A 21,085-nucleotide genomic window follows, 5' to 3' on the forward strand; every position below is an offset into this window, starting at 1 on the left:
GTATTTTCTTTACCAAAGCCATTCTTTTTTTTTTTTGGCAGTTAAGATTTGAATACGATCACTATAGCTGTGTTGTAACAACCAAAAGTGCAAGTAAGGAAAGAACGACATTGCCCTCCAGCTTGCATAAAAAAATAGATACTCTGCTGTATTACGTGACAGAAGATGTTAAAAGTTGAATTTGCTGCTGTAGGGGCTGGAGCCTAAATTAAGTGTGGAAATAAAAAATTATGTTTTGTAGGTTGTATTTCTTCTGCCATATTAGGAGGATTGTTAAATTGCCTGCTAAATATTTGCAGCAGATCATCTTTTTTAAGTGTACACTGAATGTGAACAAAATGTGCCTTCTGCACTTCTGGAATCAGTGGTGGTATTTCAGCTCCTCTTAGCTGGATATGGACTGGGTTTCTATGTAGAACCGAGAAACTTACTATGCCAAGCTGCAGTCTTCTGGTTGAAATTGCTCCCTACTTGCTTTGTTTTCTCTCAAATCACATTTTCTTTTAAAAAATACTGGTTTGTGTGAATATTAAAATTAACTAAAAATCATAAAATTGTGAGGGGTTTGAATTGTATTGGGAACACACAGACACGGTTAACAGTAATTTCAGCCATTATTTGGTAATAACTCTACATGTGGAAGATAGGAAGAAATGCTCAATGATTTTTTTTCTGATCCTTGCTTTGAAAAAAGGCAGATAGTGCTGCTGTATATGGAGATGGTGACATTCTGCTTTCATTTCAAATAGTAACTGAAATCAGCAGGATTGGATAACTTGCATGCAGTACTAAAAAGAAGAAAAAAACAACCTTGGCTGAAGATTTGTGGCTTCTCCCTCACTGGTGATATCCAAGAACTGTCTGGATGCAATCCTGTGCCATGTGCTCTAGGATGTGCTTGAGCAGGGAGGGTGGACCAGATGACCCCCACTGTGGTCCCTTCCAACCTTACCCATTCTTTGATTTCCAGTAAGCTTTTAACACTGGGGAAATTCCTAAGTCTGGAAGAAAGCTGATGCCATGCCAGCGTTTAAGAAAAATGAGTGCCGTGGGATGGGTGGCTACAAATCCATCAGCCTGACATCAGTTTTTGTGAAAATAGTGGAACAATCCACAGCAAACTGAAATATGCAAGAAGGGGAGAAATGCAGCTGTTAGAGGATGTTCACACATGATTAAACAGAAGTTTATGGGTAAAGATTCTGTCAAGTTAGTAATCTTTTATTGTTACAGAATTGTTTGGCGAAGTGACATATTGATGGAAGCAAATTCTGGAAGGCTTTTGATTTTTGTATCCCCTGACATCTTGACTAGGAAACTGAACTGACAGAAAATCAGTATCCTATGTGTTACCTGGTTTTAAGGAGAATGATCCTGTCAGTTTGAAAATGTAGGTCTGAGTGGGGAATCTTAACACAGTGGTGTTTCTGGAGGCATCTCACAGGGACCTGCTCTTTGCTGTAAGCTGTGTTGTCATCCCATTGGTATCTTGGACACAAATCTGGCATCACCGCAGGTTGTCTTGGTAGGTGATGGAAAGGTACGTAAACTGGCAAGCACTGCAGAAGACAGAAGTGCACTGCAGGAAGACTTGGTTAGATGATCAGTCACATGCAAGCAGAAGCCCTTTTAACCTGTACCAGAAGTGAAAAATGGAGAAATCCGTCCCCAAGAAACATTGTCACTGCAGAGCTAGTGGCCCTGGTGGGTACTGTGCTGAATGTTAGTGGTTCCTGGTGGAAAAGGATGACCAAGGACTAGCACAGCTCTTCTTGGCAGAAGAAGATTGGTGGTGATTGGGAAGCTAGTGAGATGCTTGTGGAACTAGTGCTAGTGGGACTCCTTTCCTGAGGACATTGTACATACTGGAAAGTGGGATAAAAAGGAACATTGGAAGGGAAATCATCAGTGGTTATTAAGCAGACCACAGGAGACTCAGGAGCATAACTGAGCCAAAAACAGTGGAAGGCTAGGAGAGGGGGCAGGGGAACTGTCACATCTGTTCCACTGTTCATACTGTTCCCTAGGTTTCTCTTTATAGCTAGTGGTGGGGATGTAGCAATGGTCTGGACCTGCACACCTGGACTTGAACTTGGAAGAGTTCGTGCAGGAGACATAGGAATGATTAAAAGACCAGAAAACATATCCTGGAGTGAAAGAAGCAATTTATTTTGCACTTTAGTGATCCCCTTATCTAAGATTTAATCTTCAGTATAATTGTTTGGAATTGCTTATGCCTTTGCCAGACTATATCAGCTCAAGCTGAAGTTTTCTGTGTCATTTCATGGTCTTGGTGTTGTGAACAGCAGTGGCATGGGGATGCAGAATCCCATGTGTGTGTCTTGGGTGAATTTACCACAGGACACAAGCAAGACAATAGGAAATAGCCTTAATTCTGGAGTCTCCCAAATTTTCTTGAAATGTTGCATAACACTTATTTCTAGAGTGCCTCTTCCTGGCAAATGTCGCTCTTGGTTAAGATCTGTTATCCCACTCTAGAACTGGTTTAGCCCTTCAGAGGTGGAACTGGAAAAACTTTGCTCAAGGATCACTCAAGTTATTCCTAAAGAGTGAAAAAAATAATACTTATTCCTTCAAGGTGAAAATGAGTATTGTGCTGGCAGTCAAGTATTCCTTGAGAAGCGCAGATGTTGATGTCTTGGTGGATAAAGCTGTCTCCTGACCCCAGGACACATGCCCTGCGCCTGCAGACATTGCTGCCATTATGCTCCTCACCAGTAATGCTGGCTGAAATCACGGTCCATCTGCCTCATCTAGCAAGGGTTTTTTTGGGACACCCAGGCAGCCCTGGTTGTCAGGGACCTGTTAGGTCTGCAATGACTGGTTATTTTGTCTTGGGTGTGATGGGAGGAGGTGAAAAGCATGGTAGGAGTTGGCAGGTGATAACACGTAACCATGATAAAGCGGTGGGGTAGATGGGAAGGAATTGGTAGATTCCAAGGAAGAGGCCAGGAGACTGCAAGAGGCTCAGAATTGGTAGATCACATGCTTTTTGTTTGGTTGGTTTGTTGGTTACTTTGTTTGGGTGGAGTTTTTTGTTAATTTGATTTTGGTTTGTTTTTCTAATGTCACTTTCTGCTTTGAGAAGAAAGGTGTACATCTGCTGAGAATCTATGTTCCCTGTTTAAGGGTTGGAGAGGTACTGTGGTGGCAATAAACTTGTTTTGGCTACGCTTTTTATACTCAACCTGGAGACACAGCTGCTTTTTAGCCCACATCTGATATAGCTGATACCTGATATTTTACCACAGCTGGTTATCCAGTGCTGTTTGGGAAGGCATTCCAAACAAGAAGGAAAAAGAACCACTGAATTTGGCCTTTGAGCTCAAGATGGGGCCATAACATTGGCAATTGGGGGAGGGAGGAAAAGACATAGTTTTCTCAAAAGCTTTTTGGTCAAAACAATTGGGAGTGTTGCAGATGTGGCTTTCTGTAGGTGAATGAGAGTAGGACAACCCTGTACATCTCAGAAACTAAGTTTCAGGACATGTACAAGCTCGAACTCCCCTCCTGCTCTGTGGGCTCTGCTTTTCACCTGCATTTACTGTCTTATTGTGGTCGCTGAATGGTCTCCACCTCCCTGCTGCCTGAGAGGCAGCGCAGAGTGATGGGCCAGAGTGCTGCAAACTGTGGAGAAATAGAGGGAAGGGTTTTATCTTCACAGCAGTGACTCAGGTAGCCATCTCTTAGGATCTGAATTCAGGGTTGCTTTCAGGAATCCAGAGTCTCTGTGTTTTCAGTCTTTTAGGCAGAAGTGCTTTTAGTGCTTTTAAGAAGAAGGCTTTCATTGGCAGATCTGAAAGGCATGATTCTGCATACCTTGTGTTACAGCAATTCTCATACTTCAGTTCGGAGTAAATACTTGATCCTTGACATTTCCTTTCATTTGTCATGATGGCAGAAAAGTATCTCAGATTTTCTGATTCTTGGGAAGTTTATTAACCACAGAGTTCAAAAGCACCAAATTATTTTTTTTACTGTAATTTGTTGAGTTGTGATTTCTTAAGTATCTCTTTGCAAATAGTGATATGAGCTGAGAGTTTTATGCATATTTTCACCTAAAAGAGAGATTTTAAGATACAACACCCTCTGGAGTATATTGATAAATGGAGGACTAAGGGGAAGACAAAAGTCAGGATACAGGGCATTAGCTGTCCTGATTTCTTGACAGCCCTCGTTCTCTGAAGCCTTTGATTTCAGTGCCCTTAGGAGGAAGAGGGAATAGAAATATGAAGTGGACTTGTAGTGCGATGAAGCTGTTAGCTAAAACAGTACTGGAATGCAGGTCAGTGTCTGGTCCTTTGCTGGGAGCTTTTAGAGCAGTGGAGAGACAAAAACCTGGTGCTTCACACATTCACATCAGTATCCTTAAAGGACAAACCCTGTGAATGGCATCTTGGACCAAATTTGTTTCTTAGGAACCTATACTGCATTGACAGAAGCTGTAAATGGGGGATGGGGTGGTTTGTGCTCTGCTTGCTGAAAGAGGAGTAAGTGGGCTTCTATGTGAAAGACTGGGGATGGGCAGAGTTACAAAGGTGCGAAAAGAAGCCAAAATAGTTCAGTCAGACTCTGTGGAGGGAGAGGAGAAAGAGAAAAGGTGGCATAGGAGAAGAGAGCCTCTGGGATCTTCTCCAGAGCTTGATGCTCAGGCTTAGCTGCTTATTGCTGTCATGTTCCTCAACTCTTGTTTAGAGTCCTCAGCCTCTTCCCATTCTCTTTTACTGAAGAGATTTCCTTTCCTCCTCTGATTTTAGCTAAAGCAGGGAGATGGAATAGGGAAGGTGTTCATGTGTACTGTTCTGTATGGGATCACTCTGCAAGGTACAAATAATAAATTACACATTAGGTGCTTAGACAATTTACTGCCAGCTTTTGTATATGCTGTGACAAGTGCTCAAAAGGTCAAAAAAGCTTACTTAACAAATTTGATAAGATAATGCAGTGAGCCGTAACAGCATAAAATCCTGGGGGCCATAGACGAGAATAGAAGAAATAATTATGCATGGTAATGGGTAATTACAGATAATGGCCTTTTTTGGGGGTGGCAGAAAATACACAACCCCACAGCCTTGCCTGAAATGAACATTGTCTAGCACATTAACTTTATAGCAAGCTAAAAGTTCAGTGCTGGAACCAAAGATAATCCTCAACTTCTGATGGGAAGAGAACAGAAGTATTCCTCTCAAAGGCAGAGCAAGTGTGTGGGTTTTGTTCCTTGGGAGGCAGAGTGTCTCAGCAGAAAGTAAGTAATGGTGCCAGCTTTTTTTGACATCTGAAATAGCTCTGTCATGATTGTCTGGTGGGAGAAACATACTGTACCGGAGTTTCTGATTATGATGTTAGGGAGTGATTTCATACTGGCCTTGTTCAAGGCTACTGTCCGACCTCAAAGCCAGCTATGAATTGAACTAAACTAATGCGTTGCAAGACTTAATACTACTAAACCAGATAATAGGAGTGCATCAGCGCTTTATGAGCAAGGAGAAATTGTCAGGTATGAATTCAGGATTCTTTTGAAGTATGAAGACAAGTGTTTCCTGACTGAATAATTAGTTTTTGGTGTTTTAGTGGCATAGCTTGCAGGAAAATATCAGAACTGCACTGATGAAAACAGCCACTCTGAACTGAAAACTACAGGAAATGTAAACTTACCAGTAGCTGAACTCTGCTCACTGGGCAATGGATGTCCCTACTTGCTCTGTGAGTAAATGTGTTATTACTTGAGTAGTCACAGTTCTGCATTTTCAACAGCAGGTCTATGTACACGAGGAATCTCTATAGGCATAGAGGAAATAAAAACTGTTAACCACAGGTTTAATACATGGGGGGGGCAGTGAAATTATCTTCATTGCCACAAAGCATATACAAATCCCTTTTCTGAAATGCACAAGCAGATGAAGATTAATCAGGTGTAACAGCCACATGACTGAATTGAACCATGCCAGTGCCTGCTCCCAGGCATTGAAATGTGACTGTACTATCCTGATTTATAAAACAGTTCCTGGTATACTCTGTCCTGAGCTGACTAATAATCTCCCCTAGATTCCTGTGTGGTACAGTTACCATTCCCAGTTGGCACTTTGGTGCTACCACCTTGTTTTATCATGCTGAGAAAGTTTAGTCATAGGGACCCTGTGTCATTTGACCTCAGTATCGGAGACTTACCCAGACATACTTAAATTACTGGGTTTGGTGTATAGTAAAACTGGCTCTTAACAGTAGCAGTAGGAAGTGCTCTGTGCTCAGCCTTCAGACTTCAATGTTGGTATTTCTCACTAAGCATCTTTTAAAACACAACTGCATCTGTGAGAAAGAGGTAATGATAGAAATTCTTGTGAATTCCCTGGAATTTCTCCTTTCTCCTCCCAGATGATCTATATACTGGCTTCTGCGTTGACTTTGCCATGCATATCTGCAATTCGTGTAAATCGCCATAGCTTTATTGAAGTAAATGGTCTGAGACTGGTTTACATTAGCTGAGGACTGGACCACTGTTTTTCACCGTGCTCTGCTAAGTGAAGGCAGAAGCCCATCATAGGTTACTGAATGTAAAAGACCTGTATGTGTAACTGACCCCTAGTACTCACCTTCTTTAAAAGAAAATACCAGCCACCCTGAAATGAATTACTGGTTAACTACTATTAATATGCCATAGAGCTGGAGAGTCATCTACAACACTGCAAGATCAATAACAGTATTTATTGTTCATTATATTGATCTTCTGTGAAAGAGTGGGCCATATTTCACACTGTGTACATAGTGCAAAAAAAGTAGCATCGGTTCTCTACAGGAATTAGTAAAGACATAGAGAAGAGCTTAGAGATTCAAGGACACAACTGCCTGAAGGGGTACTGTTGTCTCACTGCAAGAGTGTTGCTTACAGATGGAGAGCCTCTGATGACCTTACACTGTAGATTTGATGTTCCAAAAACTGAGCAATAATTTTAACAACTTTTTTTGATTCTAATTTCTGTACCTTCTTGTACGGGCTCAGTTACATATTTTTGCCTATTTGCAACTTGCACAATACTCAAATCTGTGTGTAGTAGCAGAGGAAAGGCACAGGAGCCCTTCCCAGTTTTTCCATGTAGAGGGTGAAGGCAGCCAAGGCATGAGCCCAGTACCTGTAGCAGCCCTCATGTTTTAAAGCGCAGGTGGAGGGGCAGAATGAGAGCCTGACAGTGCAGCAGGGATTGTATTCCTGAGAGCTTAATGCCTCCCAAAAGTTGCTCCCTTTGGAGCAATGAACCTCAGGGCTGCCCCTCATGTATAGGTGTTGTAGTGCAGCAAGCTGTATGGCAGGGAGGACCCTCTCCTTGGCAGCAGAACAATTCAGCTGTGTTGAATTACATTTGGAAGAAAAAAAACCCAATCCGCTAAAAGCTGCTTTCTTAACCTTGGTATTCTCATCTGGCTGGCAGAAAACACAGCCACAGGCTGACAGTGTGCCTTGAGGAGGACACTTTGCTCATTGAGCTGCTGGAATTGAAGCTGTAGGAAGGTTCAGCCCATAGGTGCGAGTCTAGCATTACAGGTACAGGCCAAGGACCAACCAGAGAAACCCCAGCTAGTTAAAGTTTAGTTACAGCCATTGGTTCCTATAGATCTGTCCTATTCTGCAGACAGTGGTTGTGCCTGAAGATGCTGCAGCCCAGAAGCAGCATGCTGGAGAAGGAACTGGCATGGACAGGGAAAAAATCCCCATGGCATACCATAAACCTGAAATTTTCTCTAGGCACATCTCTTAGTGCTTTTTTTTTTCCCTAGGACATTTTAGCAGGATTCTCTGGCCTTTAGTTCTGGTCCCTTTGGCACTAAGCACTGCTTTGAAGGTACCACAGGTAGGTACTGGCTGGTCTGAACTGCTTTTCTTCTGAACTTTCATTACTCAAAGTCAAGGGCTTTCCCCATTAATAGCAAATTTCTTTCCCCTTAATGTCTATACAGTTGTGTATGTTCTATATGTATTGTATATGTATGATCTATACATTAGTAGTGGGAGATGACTGGTAGTAGGAGGAGAATCTGCCAGGCTGGATGAGGTAAGAGCATAGAGGCAATGCAGGCATAGAGGTAAGAGCAATGCAGGCCTGCCCTTGAGCTGTTGCATTCCAGAGTTGTTTAAGACCTGGAAGACTTTGGCTCTCCACAGGCATCCTTCTCTTTGTCTGGATGCTTAAAGTCTGTAAAGAGTTTAGGGTAACCCTTGAAGTGGTTTGACCTTGGCTGACCTGACTTCTGCTCAGGTGAGGATGGCACAAAGTCATGTCTTTCATGAAGTGTCTCCCTTTCATGAAGTGTCTCCTTTCTCCTGGATGAAGCACCGAATCTGCTCCAGATGCTACTGGAGAAGAAAAAGCAGATACTGGTCCCAAAGCATGACATCAAAGAAAATCTAACCTCCTAAATTTGGGAGGAAAGTGTAAGCTGAAATACTTTGCCGTTTTCTCCTGCCCTTTGTCAGATCTTACCAGTCCTTCCGTCTTCAGGAACATGATGTGTCTTGGGATTTAGGGAAATGGCTGTCTTTCCCGAGCTGTCACGGGAGCCCCAGTTCATTATGAAGTTAGATGTCTCTGTCCCTTCATTTGAACTTTCCCATGGCTCCTATTTTTATTACTAATCTCCTGGGGCACATCCCTATGGCGTGGCCCTGCAGCTCAGAGATGTTACAAAGACCACGGATTCCATTCTGTGTTTATAAGAGAAAAATGCCCCGTACTGCTGATGCTTGTGGATTTATGTGTATGACTGTATGGGTGGCTGAGTGAGCCAGCTCTATAGACTGACTCTGTAGAAAGCAGCTGATTGTAGTGTAAAGATTACTGGAGAATGGAGGAACAGCAGAAGGAAAGTAGAAGATCCTTCTGGTGAGTTTGTAACAGCCCTGAGCACTGACCCACTGGTGGCTGTTGTGCAGCTACATAAGGGAAAAATGGGTCAACCCTTCTGCACCTCTACTGCCAAATGATGGTAGCCCAAAACACAGATAGAAGGGAGAGAGAGAAAAGGAGGCGCAAAAAGCATTTTATTTTGAATCCTTAATGCAGCAGAAAACTGCCACTGCTGCTCTTCAGCAAGGAACTATCAACCACTAGAACATCAAAGGGGCATCAGGAATGCAAACTCACCAATGGATAGTTACGGACAGATCTCTAGTCTAGCCTAGCCCATCTTGTCCCAGGTTAGGAAGTGTAGTGCCTGAGACCCTTCCAGAAGTTGCAGCAAAACTGACTACTTCCTCCCCTTCTTCCTTTTAACTGCTGACACCTAGGGTGGCTCACCTTTCCTGTGTATCACAGAATCAGAATCACAGAAACATTTAGGTTGGAAAAGACCTCTAAGATCATCAAGTCCAACCCTTGACCAATCACCACATTGTCAACTCAACCATAGCACTTGAGTGCCACACCAAGAGTGGTGACTCCACTGCCTCTGTGGGCAGCCTATTCCAATGCTTAACAACCCTTTTGGTAAAGAAGTTCTTCTTGATGTCTAACCTGAACCTCCCCTGGAACACCTTGAGGCCATTTCCTTTTGTCCTGTCACTAGTTGCCTGGGAGAAGAGGCTGACTCCCACCTTGCTACAACTTCCTTTCAGGTAGTTGCAGAGAGTGATAAGGTCATTCATGAGCCCCCTTTTGTCCAGGCTAAACAAATCCAGCTCTCTCAGCTGCCCCTCACAGGACTTACTTTCTAGAGCCTTCACCAGCTCCATTGTCCTTTTCTGGACATGCTTCAGCACCTCAGTGCTTTTCTTGGAGTGAGTGGCCCAGAACTGGACACAGTACTCAAGGTACAGCCTCACCAGTGCTGAGTGTGGGGGCACAGTCACTTCCCTGGTCCTGCTGGCCACACTATTCCTGATACAGGCATTGGCCTCCTTGGCCATCTGGACACACTGCTGGATCATGTTCAGCCACCACTTAATCAACACCCCCAGGTCCTTTTCCCCAGGCAGCTTTCCAGCCACTCTGCCCCCTGCCTGTAGCACTGCCTGGGGTTGTTGTGACCCAAGTGCAGGACCTGCTGTTTGGCCTTGTTGAACCTCACACCGCTGGCCTTGGCCCATTGATCCAGCCCATCCAGATCCCTCTGCAGAGCGCAGATCAACACTCCCACCTGACTTAATGTTGTCCGTGAACTTACTGAGGGTAACCTTGATCCAATCATCCAGATCATGTAGGTGTAAAGAGGCCACGTCTTCCTGGTCCTAGTATTGTTAATGGAAAGTATTAGCACTTCTAATGATGCACTGCAAATGGAAAGGCACTGCAGAGGTTTTAGACAAAACTGCATATTTGTGCAGCATAGCATAGCCCTGTCAGGAGTTCTGCAGACGGCTACCTTGCGTGTCTCTGTTACATGTGAAATCTGTATCCCAGCAAGGAATGTGTTGGAGGATTTTGCTTTTGGCTTCCGTTCTACAGTGTGAAACACAGAACAAATGGAATATAGCTTTATTTGAGAGCTAAGTTTGAGGAAGGGAGTCAGGCTTGTGCTGTGATTTATCAGAATTGTTGACTTTTCAGTGCCAGTGGTCTAAGTTCTGGTTTTATCAGACATGGACAGAAGGACTTGCAGAGCCCTGCCCAGAAGCAGAATGGTAGCAATAAAAAACCCATAAAAATATGAAAGTGTAAAAAGTGTGAAGGGTCTTTTGTGGCATTGCAGACAGCTCTTGTTCTGTATACAAATTTGAGAAGTACTTTAAATAAACAAGGCCAGCTGGCCTGGTTCTGAGAAGCAGAAAAATCAGATGCAGGAGGCATAAAACACTCTCTTTGCTAATAAATGTGTATAGTTCATTCATGTCAATAAAATGTCAGCAAGAACTGAATGGGGGCACTGTATAATTTAGTGACCTGGAAGGAGATGATCCATAATCACACAAAGCTTTCATTATAGCTGAAGAAGCAAAACAGAGTTGCATTGTAAATGGCAATAATTGGTAAAACTGATCATTGGATCTAGTATGCAGCTAATAAACCGTGCAGTGAAAGTTGTTACCATGACTGAGAGGCTGGTAAGTGCCACCATATTCATTTCACAGGTAAGTAACCAAAATGCAGATACACCAAGAGAAAGATGCAAAACAAAGTAGACCTGCCTGAACTGTCTCCTAGGGCTGTTATTTCATTTCAACGTGCCTGTTGTCCATGCTGCTTGTCTCCATACTGATAGCCCTTGAGAGCTCTTCACTATGCTTTAAGCCACATCCTTTCCTCGTTCACAATACAGTTAGACAACATCATGGGAAGAGCAGAGGACCTTATAGAGGACTGGTGCAGGGCAGGGCTGCAGGGATATAAACAAGAATCAGAGCTGCAGGCATGGTGGGATTTATTTGTTTAATTTTTTCCCTTGTTTAATATGTAAATGTGTATTCACCACATGGTTACTCTTTCTAAGGTTGTGGCAGTTTTTTGCTGTCAGGCTTAGCCATGTAGCTGATGTAACATGTCCGAAAGAGCTTGGCTGCGAAACAGTACCAACAAGCACCTTCCTTTTTTATGCTTGCAAATATTGCAAGGCACTGGTTGACAGTGTAGTGAGGAAATCATGGCTTAGAACATCCCCTGAGAAGCGCTCCCATCTTAGGGAATGACAGGAGAGGCAAACCATGCCTGTGGAGAGAGCAGCCAGCTGGACCCTTGTCTGGAGGCACAGTAGAGTGTGCAGCAAGTCACAAGCAGTACCCTTCTCCTCCTTCTCTTTTGCTAATGGTGTGCGATTTTGTTTGTAGGTAAACAGGAGCTAAATTTGGGTATGAAGGCCGGGCAAGGATTGAGGGCCTCACTGCTCCCAGGTGGCATATGGGTTTCTGAAGTAACTTGGTTGATCATGCAGTGTTTTCCCTATTGCAGCTTCTCTTGGCTTTGTGGCTGTTGGCCCTTCCTTGAGGCATGTTCAGGAAGTGTCCTCTCAGCTTCAGGGCACTAACCTGGGGAGGGGTCATTCTGTTGCTAAGGGCTTTCTATTTCCAGGGAGTTAAAAGGGACTTGGCACTCTGTTACATGTTAAAAATAATAGGAGACTGTAAAGTTAGGTGATGTAAATCATTATCCCATCAACTGGTGCTGATTGAGGATTCAGAGCTTTGTCTTAACTTGCAGTTGGTTTTGTCTGCTGTTTTGCCCTCCATGGTGTGCGTCTTGGGATTTGAGTGGTTGTCAGTCCACTTGAGTTTCCACCAAACATCCAGTCATATTTTGCTTTCAGCTCCCTCCTCTTCCTGTTTACTGCTCTCTGTCCAGCCTTTAGGAGAAGCAGTAGCTCATCAGAAGATGAAAGGTAATCATCTTCATGGAGCCTCCCGTTTTCATAATGCTTGTTTTTTTTTCTTTTCCAGAGGGGCGGATGCTCATTCAGGACATCCCTTCCATCCCCAGCAGAGGGCACTTGGAGAGCACGTCTGAGTTGGTTGTGGACTCCACCTACTACAGCAGTTTTTACCAGCCATCCCTGTATCCTTGCTATAACAACCTGTACAACTACTCCCAGTACCAAATGGCAGTGGCCAATGAGCCTTCCTCAAGTGAGACAGGGGGTACGATTGTAGGGCCAGCCATGAAAAACAGCCTTCGAAGCCTCCCAGCAACATACATGCCAAGCCAGTCAGGAAAACAGTGGCAGGTATGATGTTATAGAGATGTTACATGGAAGAGTGAGGGGGACAGTAAGCTGTTTCTTGGGCATGACTCTGACCTCTGCATTGCTGGTTTCATGTCAGTGCAGAACCAGAACTAGATTCTAGGGTGGGATTAGGACTAATTTTAGGAAAATTAGCCTAAATGGGTAGTTACGACACAGCACAAGAGAAGCAATGACATAGGTGGGCAGTGACAATAGTATAGGTAGATTGCCACAAGCACAAAGGGCACTCATTTTATCTTTGGAGTTATGTCACAGTAGATTATGGACTGGTTTACAGGAAGAGAGTCCAACTGAATTGTCCAACATAACATCCTGGGAGCTTCAGGTGTCATTTCTGGGAGACTTCGCTCTTCAGAAATGTGTTCTTTTCCATCTTTCACATCCGAGGCGAAGCAGGAGACCATGCTGTTGGTGCAGCAGATTGATGGCTGTCAGTTGAATGTGGCAAGACATTACTGATTATGTGTTCTGGCAGTGACAGCTCTAGAGCTTGTGATTTTTACTTGGGTAGCTCAAGTTACAGGCAGTGCCTGAGAGGTTCAGAGCTCTGTGTACTTCATTAAACTTCTTAAAGCTAACCAGGCCCTCTCACTCTAGGACTTGATAATTGTAGCCTCCAATTCAATACTGGTCAGAAACTGGAAAAAGAGGCAATTTATCAGTGTTGAGGATTCTTGGCAAAGTAAGTGGAGCCATATCAGTGACTCTGAGACTGTTTGGGTTTGGTCTGCAGTGGTGCTTTTCTGACTGAGATTAAATTGGTGAGGCTATACCCTCTGAGTCTGGATATGCCTTGTCCCTTGTTTAAGGACAGGAGAGGGCAGACCTCTTCTGTAGAGCATCGAGAGAGGGCAGGCTGCTTCTGCAAAGGCTGTGTTGTGAAACCACTCAACAATGAAAGATGAAATGTCCACCAAAACCTCCTATTGTAAAGGAACAAATGGGTCATCCCTTTTGCTGTTCAGAGAGTTTCTCTAGCAATTCTGGCATAGGGATCAACTCTGAAAGGACATTTTAAATTCTGATACCAAGGAGCTGAAACTAACACCAGGGTGATTACGATTACTATAACATTTGGTACTATTCCATGTCCCTTTTTTTTTTGCCACGAGGACAGCTGTATGGGATAAAGAGCTGTCTCTCTCCCTTCTGCTGGGTGAGCCCACATCAGGAGAGCTTTCTTTTCTCAGGGCATTGATAGACTCACCACAGTCTCCTTCAAATACATGTAGGTATACCTTTTCAGTTCATGGCATCCTCTCTAGCTGATGAATTTGTTCACCAGACTGGGGGGAGAGCAAGCTATAGGATTTTGTGCATGGTAATGAGGTGAGGTGCTACTGCTTTTTTAAGTTTTTCATTGTGGTTGATTGGGTTAACCTGGTATATCACAGAGTATTTCAGATAGAAGTTTACTTCTCAAGCTTCTGCAGTACCTAGCTTGCTGATACTTGGAGACACCATCACAACACCAATGAAGGGGAGCAACATTTACCTTATGAAAATAATGTTCTTGCTGGCTGCTAGTCCCACACTTCACCTAGTGCACAGTGTTAGGGGAAGAGTCACATGAGGGTATTCTAAATCATGTTAAACCTTGAAAATGAAGACATGATGTCCTCATGTTTTTGTCATTTGTGTAAGAAGTCTTGGCTTAGAGAGTCCCTGTCTCACTTGTGAGTTGCCTGTTTCTTGTGGGACCTTTGACACCTCTTAAAGAAATAAAAACAATAGAATGGTTGCCATTAATTTTTCTCTTGGGGCCCTGCAGAATCTCTAACTGATTTCTGCTTAAGTGTCCCTCAAATTAGTGAGATACTGAAGAAGTAAGTAAGGAAAAAAGAGATAGTTGTTGTCAAAAAGGACTGTTTTCTTTCCACCAGCAGGCTCAAAGCTCTGGATGTCCATTACCTCCTTGTGGGATGTATGCCTTGATTCCATTCACCTCCATGTAAATTTAATCTACCTCACCTGAGATTTTAATTTCTCCAGACCAAGCCTTTTGGGATCCCTCAGTGCTGTTTTAGTGAGATGTCTGTGCAGAGACTAAAGGTGGTGATTTCTGCCTGCGGAAGTGATGTCTCCCCAGCTTCTAAACGGCCTAAAACCAGGACCCACCTCTCCTGTGCAGTGGGGCAGAGCACAGTTCAAGGTCATTGTTACATACGTTACAAACTGTTTCTCAGACACTGGTCTGCAAGTAGGATTGTTATTGCTGGAATAGTTATGAATCTTAGGGTTTGCATACTCTTATGACAGCATAACATTGCACAAACAATCATAAAAAGTTTTAGTGAGAGCTAGGCTAAAAAATGTTTGATGGCAGTGGGTGCAGTGATGCCAAGGTTGTAAAACACTGTGTGGCTCTGAAGATGGTTTGTTGTAAGGGGAACAAACACTCAGCTGCTGCACGTGGTTCAACATCGATTTTGCATGTGAGGGTTACAAGCAAGAGAAGATCACAGAAATGGAGAAGGATGAATAAGGAATTCTTTTTTCTGTCATGCACAGTAAGGATTTACAGGAGAGTTTCAGTCAAAGCATGATCCTTAAAAAGGATTCAGACCTTGCTTACACTTTCAGGAGGTTCTGTTGGCCAACCTATGCATAGCTGTTACCTACACAGGGATTTTTACTGGACTGCCTGTACTGAGTGGGCTTATTTTTTACATGCACAGGCTTTCTCAAGCAGTCTCCAGTAAGAGTGAGTCTTCTAACCTGACTGGTATTTTATAACTTTGACCAAAGTTTTTGATTTTTATTTCTTGACCAAAAATCATAGCTGGGCAATGCCTGCTGTAGGGCAGCTTGCTAATGTGTGAGCTCACAGGAAGGTTTCTTTGTTGGTTAGAAGCTCACTGTGCTCACTGGCAGGTATCCTAGTTTAAGCTGTGTAGACAAGACACTTGGGTTTTCCAAACTCACTTGGTGAAGACTTACTCATCCTGGAATAACTGTAACCACCTAGGGATAGTAGCATACTTAAAGTAAGATAACTTCTGGATGCAGATAAAGCCTTGAGCAGCTCAGCTGTCTGCTGTTTCAGAATTTAGGGAGCAAGGGAGAATAGCCAGGGAGGAAACGTGTGAGTGTGTGTGGGATGAGATGAGGATTAATGCATCATTGAGCCTTGGCAAATAAACTGAATCTTTAATGTAGATTAATGTCAGATTTCATTAGTCTTTGTTCTTTGTAGAGGCTAGTATGCTTGACTGGATTCATAGAGGTGCAAATATTTTATATATTTCTGTGTAGGTTTTGTTCATTTATATACACAGATACCAGAAGCTGTATCCATAAGATTTGATAAGAATAATGAAGATTTTTGTTTTGGTCGAGACCTTTTCCATCATTTATATTCTGCTGCTTCTGCCAGCTCTAAGGCAGATAATCAGGTATGTCTGGTGTTGCACCTGAGGAAAAGACAAGCTTAGGTTGGTGAGGAAACGTAGCAGATCTGATGGTTATGTGCATCTCCTTTGACTTTAGTTCTGCGTGAGCATCTGGACTCTCCCTTGAAAGTCTCACAGTTGTTCATTACAACAGGAATTTGTGTTGATTAAATGCAATTAACAGTAAAATGAGTTCTCTGACATTAGTACTGCAAGTCAGAATGTGCTGGGGTACTTGAAAGTTGGTGCTTCTGAAACTGGTTTCACTGTAACTGCTTAGGGACAGCAGTTGGAAATGATGAGGTGACTGCAGTCTTTTCTACCACAACAAAAGTAAAACTTGGATGGACACGCCCTAATCTAATCAGATTTGATTTCCTAAGCTGGCAACGAAACTGCTGGTGTGTGACCCACAGCATATAAGGATCATCTGGACTCATTGTAAGTCAGCATCATCCCCAAAACATGTTAAAATGTCTGGTTCTTACAAATAGGCCATTAAAAATCAGCAAGATGCAGAATGTGGTCCCACACTGTTTCTTTGTTACTCTGGTAACTCCAGGGGTCCTGCTTCAGAAAAGGGTTAAGGCTGGTGTGAAAATTTTGGACAAATTTCAGAATTTCATGTAATTTCTTCCCCCCCCTTTTTTTTTTATTTTTAATGCAGCTTGGCAAACCAGTATTCTCCCTTCCAGAACCTCAACTTTTTTGTTCTTTCTTTATACTGGTTTAGTGCTAAAACCTAAAATAAATATTGGTGAGAGTCAGACTGAGAAATTTTAACTCATGTTCTGATGTGGGAATTACATTTAAAATTTGGAAGTGAAATATTTAGCATTGCTGAGGTAGGAAACTGTTTGGTAAGGATTTCTTAGAAGTACCAAACTTAACAAACTGTCCTTTAGTAAATCCAGAAAAGTGTTGCTGTGATAGGACAGCCAGCAGTTTGAAAAATAGCTGCTTGCTAATAAAAAAGGATGGATCTTTTCAACTTCTATAGCCTGCTGTTAGTTTATAGCCTAGTTTTTCTTCAAAAAGCCTGTCCTGTACAGAAATGTGCAGTCTAACTCTCCAAAAGTCAGTGTAAAATGTGTGCATGTGTGTGTAAATATATACACATTGTGCAAGTCACCCAAGACAATCCAAATTTTATGTGTAAGCAGTGTATTATATACTGTATTCATAACATACCCTTCACACTACAGATTTATGCTAAAAGTATCTTAATGTTTCTGACAGCTCATGTGTGACATGAATGCAATCCGTATTTCTTGGAGGAGCTAATCTAAGCGGTTTATTTTCCGATACCGCTGATAGAGCTATATCTCTAGGTGTCACTGCAGTTGAGATTCTGATGGTAACATATTGTTTATGGGTCACTGCCTTTGTCTAAAAGAATAGGTTGGAACAGAATAGCAAAGGTTAATTAAGTTTGTCTATCAAGGAGGGACAGATATAGATGTCTTTTGTATTTTTTATGCTAAAATCAAAGTAAATCCAGGCGGGGTATCATAGACTCATTTTTCCCTTGTGCTGGACAATATGCTTAGCTGGTTTTAGGAATGAAACAAAGCAACCTTGGCAGCATGAGTTAAATAGTAGTTGTGAGGGGTTAGCACATGGGCAGGAGCATTGTAAGGTGGGAGAGTAGCAGCAACCCTGGTTTACAGCTGCACAGACTGAGGCAGGGAAGTGTTAAATAACTTGCCACAGTCATACAGCCCACAGGTGACAGAGTGGAGCTTCCTGATGTCTGGATTTCCATTCCATTGCCTAGTGGATGCCATCTTGCCCATGCCAAAATCTGACCCGTGAATCCTGTTCTTTGCAAGAAACAACACATAAATGACATTTTATGCACCCTAAAGTTGGCTTTAAGATCAAGGCAGAAGGAAGAGGCTGTGTTAAAACTTCTAGCAGAGTTTCTCTGGTCTTTCCATAATTACTGGTTTTTGTTTAGGGCAGCTGTTGGTGAGTCATGGGTGAGACAGAAGGATGGAAATCCTGTGTAAAGGGATTTGGCCAGGATCATGTGGCACACCAGTGGCACATTTCCTCTGTTGCTTTGAAATTTTTGCAGCCCTTGTTACCCAGGATAGCATCCACGACCTTCTCTTGCTTGTTGTCCTCCTTGGAAATAGTCAGGATCAACTGAATGTGGAGATGCTGCTAAAATGACACTGACTTGCTCTCAAGGAGATTGTGTCTGGCAGCTTCTGCAAATAAAAGAATTACCCATGTTTTGCCTAAATGAATCATCTGGGAAGGGCAGGACCATTTTCTAGTCTCCCAGGAAAACTGAGTCACCACTTGAGCCTGCTTTGACTCTTTTCTGTCTCTCATCTGGCCTCCTCCTCTCTTCATCTGTTTCTCCGTGAAGATGATGTGTAGAGGTTATGCAGATGCTGCCAGGAGCTTGGAAAGAGAAGCCAGGCTGTACATGCTTTTCCACCAGCTGTTGAGAAAGCTTTTTTGCAGGATTGGTCTGATGCGAGAGCATTTTACTTAGGCTTCTCTGAGTTTTGCTGTGTATTCTGTCACTGTTGGACATAGCTGTAGGGCTGCACTGACTGTTTTGCTCAGTGATGAACAAGTCTTGTTTCCAACTTTTTCTGTCTGTGGGCAAACTGTAGCTGCCTCTCAGTTCCTCATATTGACTTTACAAGGCACAGGGAAAGAAGGCACTGTATGCATGGACTTTTAATCGGGCCATATTTATTTGTTTATGAATTTTAAGCATCATACTGTTGCTTGCAGTACATCTTTTAAAACGCTACTGAGTGTGTGCTGTATAATGCAATTTAGAGGAACCTGCAAATGTTGAACAGGCCAAATGTGCTGCTCCAGTGATGTGTGTCTCCCACTGAAGTCAGTGAGGTACTTGGTGAATCCTGCAGCTGGGGCAGGGCACAAGCAGTGTGTGGCTGGAAGGGGAGCAACTTAGGAGCTCAGCTTGCTCTCTGCAAAGAGCATTGCATGCTCTTCCCTTCCACAGCACTTGCCTACCTAAAATATATCTTGTTCTTACAGCACATAGCCTGTGGTGATACAAATGAGAGTGATTTGTGGGACTGTTCCAACCCATACTTGGCTTCGCTGTGGGGCTGGAAGGGGCAGGAAGGCAGAAGGAGACACCAGAAGGCCAGGCATTCTCCCCCTGTGATCCCTGCATGACCCTAGCGTTCCCCCTGGACAGGACCCAGGGCAGGATCCCAAACCTGGTACCTGACTGCAGCACTTGGAAGGCTGAGCTGGCCCTCGTTGGAAATAATCTGAGTATTCCAGGGCCTCCTCAGGGCTATTTTTATCTCCTTTTTTGGCACCCAAAAACATACAGGGCTGCAGAGCTGCAGGAATTAATGCAGAGCTGCAGGAATTAATACAGATGAAACGTCCCTTCTCATGAGGTAGTGGTCTCCTACTCCTTTGTAATGCAGCACTAAGGTCAAGAATTTTTACAACTGCTTGTTTTTTTATTGTTACTGTAAAATAGGATTGCTAAGCAGTATAAAAAGGAAACCTTATGGTTCAGTTTTACTGTGGTGTGTATTCTAAACAGTTTAATAGGACAAAGCCAAAAGCTTTTAGATTTTCTTCAGCGATTAATAAACAGCATATTCTTCGCAGAGCCAAGCCTGTGGCTGTTGGTCGAACTGTGGTTCATAGACTTGGTGTGGGTAATAAGATTATAAAACATGTCTCTTGCTAGCCAGCTACCACACACTAATAATAATAGTAGTAGTAATTCATTGCATCTAGACGCTTTAGGTGAGTTGTTTCTTAAAGAAATGGAGAAAAACTCTAAAAAGAGCTTTGAAAGGAGGTGAGTCACTGCACCCACTGTACAGGGAAGGGAAACGTGCTGATGGGTTTGGTGTCAGGGAATGATCCTTCCATTTAGTTACAACTGAAATAATTTTATCTGCTGCAGGCAACCTTTTCTCAGTTGTATGTGTGCAGACATGCCCTTGAACAAGGGAGAGGTGGAGACATAAGGTCTGTGGGTGCTGTGCACAGCCCTGCCCACGAAGGGAAGGAAGACAGTATGTGCAATACAGCAGGCAGAGAGGAGTTTGCTAGCTTTTTTTCTCCAGTACTTCTAGAGCTTTTGAGCTTTGCAGATGTGCAGGTTCAAAATGCCCTTTGGACTGTGCTTTTGGGCAGTTTGTGTTGCTAATTCATAATTTCAGGGCAAAGGCGGCCTGAGTTTTGTTGAGGGTATCTGTTTCTGAAGTTTCTGAAGCATGCCTTTTGTTGGAAGAGGAGAGGGGATATCAGTGGTTCAAGTTCAGGTTTCCTCAGCATGACATGTTAAATTTTTTAAGAGCAATTTACTGTTTATTATGGATGAAACTTCAGTGCACGTTGAACTTTTTCTGCATGCAGAGGTAGAAAAATAAAAATCTTAAGCATTGCTTTTATTTGTAATAGAAGAACTTTTAACTTTCACAAACTAAAAAAGTCCTGCTGATTCCTCAGTACATATGTAAGTATGTGCAACTGTGCTGCTGTCAGAAGACAGGCAGAGGTGCACTTTGCTTCTTGTGAACAGCCACTATTCTCTCTCTGTCTTTCTCTCTCTTTCCCTCCCTCTCTCTCTCTCTTTCCCTCCCTCTCTCTCTCTCTATTTCTCTCTGTCTCTCAGTATTTAAACTCACTGCAAACCTGCCTCCACACGGAAAGCTGGCTGTTGCCCTCTGCCTCAGAGGGCACTAGCAGCATTTTTGTGACTTGAGCCATTTCCAGCTAGGCATATGAAAATTAATATGGAATTATTAAGGGGATCCCTGGAAAACAAGAGATAACTCCATTCTGGGAGGTGCTGGTGGCTCCTACTGCCAGGACCAGCCCCCGGAGGTCTGCTGGCATGGAGCAGCCGTCTGGGACAGCAGGCTCACACCCTGCCTCTGCTGCTCCCTGTCTGAGCTTTGCAGCCTGGGAAGAGCTGAGGAGCAGGGCTCCAGGCGCAGCTGGCTAGGACCCGAAGGAGCCATGGTGAGCAGGCAGAGCTC

General features: G+C 43.3%; 1 protein-coding gene across 1 annotated transcript in view; it reads left to right on the forward strand.

Moving 5' to 3' along the window:
* DMRT1 (doublesex and mab-3 related transcription factor 1) overlaps window positions 1-21,085 on the forward strand; it is a 67,899-nt gene that overhangs the window by 13,062 nt on the left and 33,752 nt on the right. The window contains exon 3 of the mRNA XM_064642196.1: window positions 12,377-12,660. Coding sequence (XP_064498266.1) covers window positions 12,377-12,660 — 284 coding nt within the window. The remainder of the gene's footprint in view (window positions 1-12,376; window positions 12,661-21,085) is intronic.

Source organism: Pseudopipra pipra, chromosome Z (assembly GCF_036250125.1).
Source record: "Pseudopipra pipra isolate bDixPip1 chromosome Z, bDixPip1.hap1, whole genome shotgun sequence".
Taxonomy (NCBI): domain Eukaryota; kingdom Metazoa; phylum Chordata; class Aves; order Passeriformes; family Pipridae; genus Pseudopipra; species Pseudopipra pipra.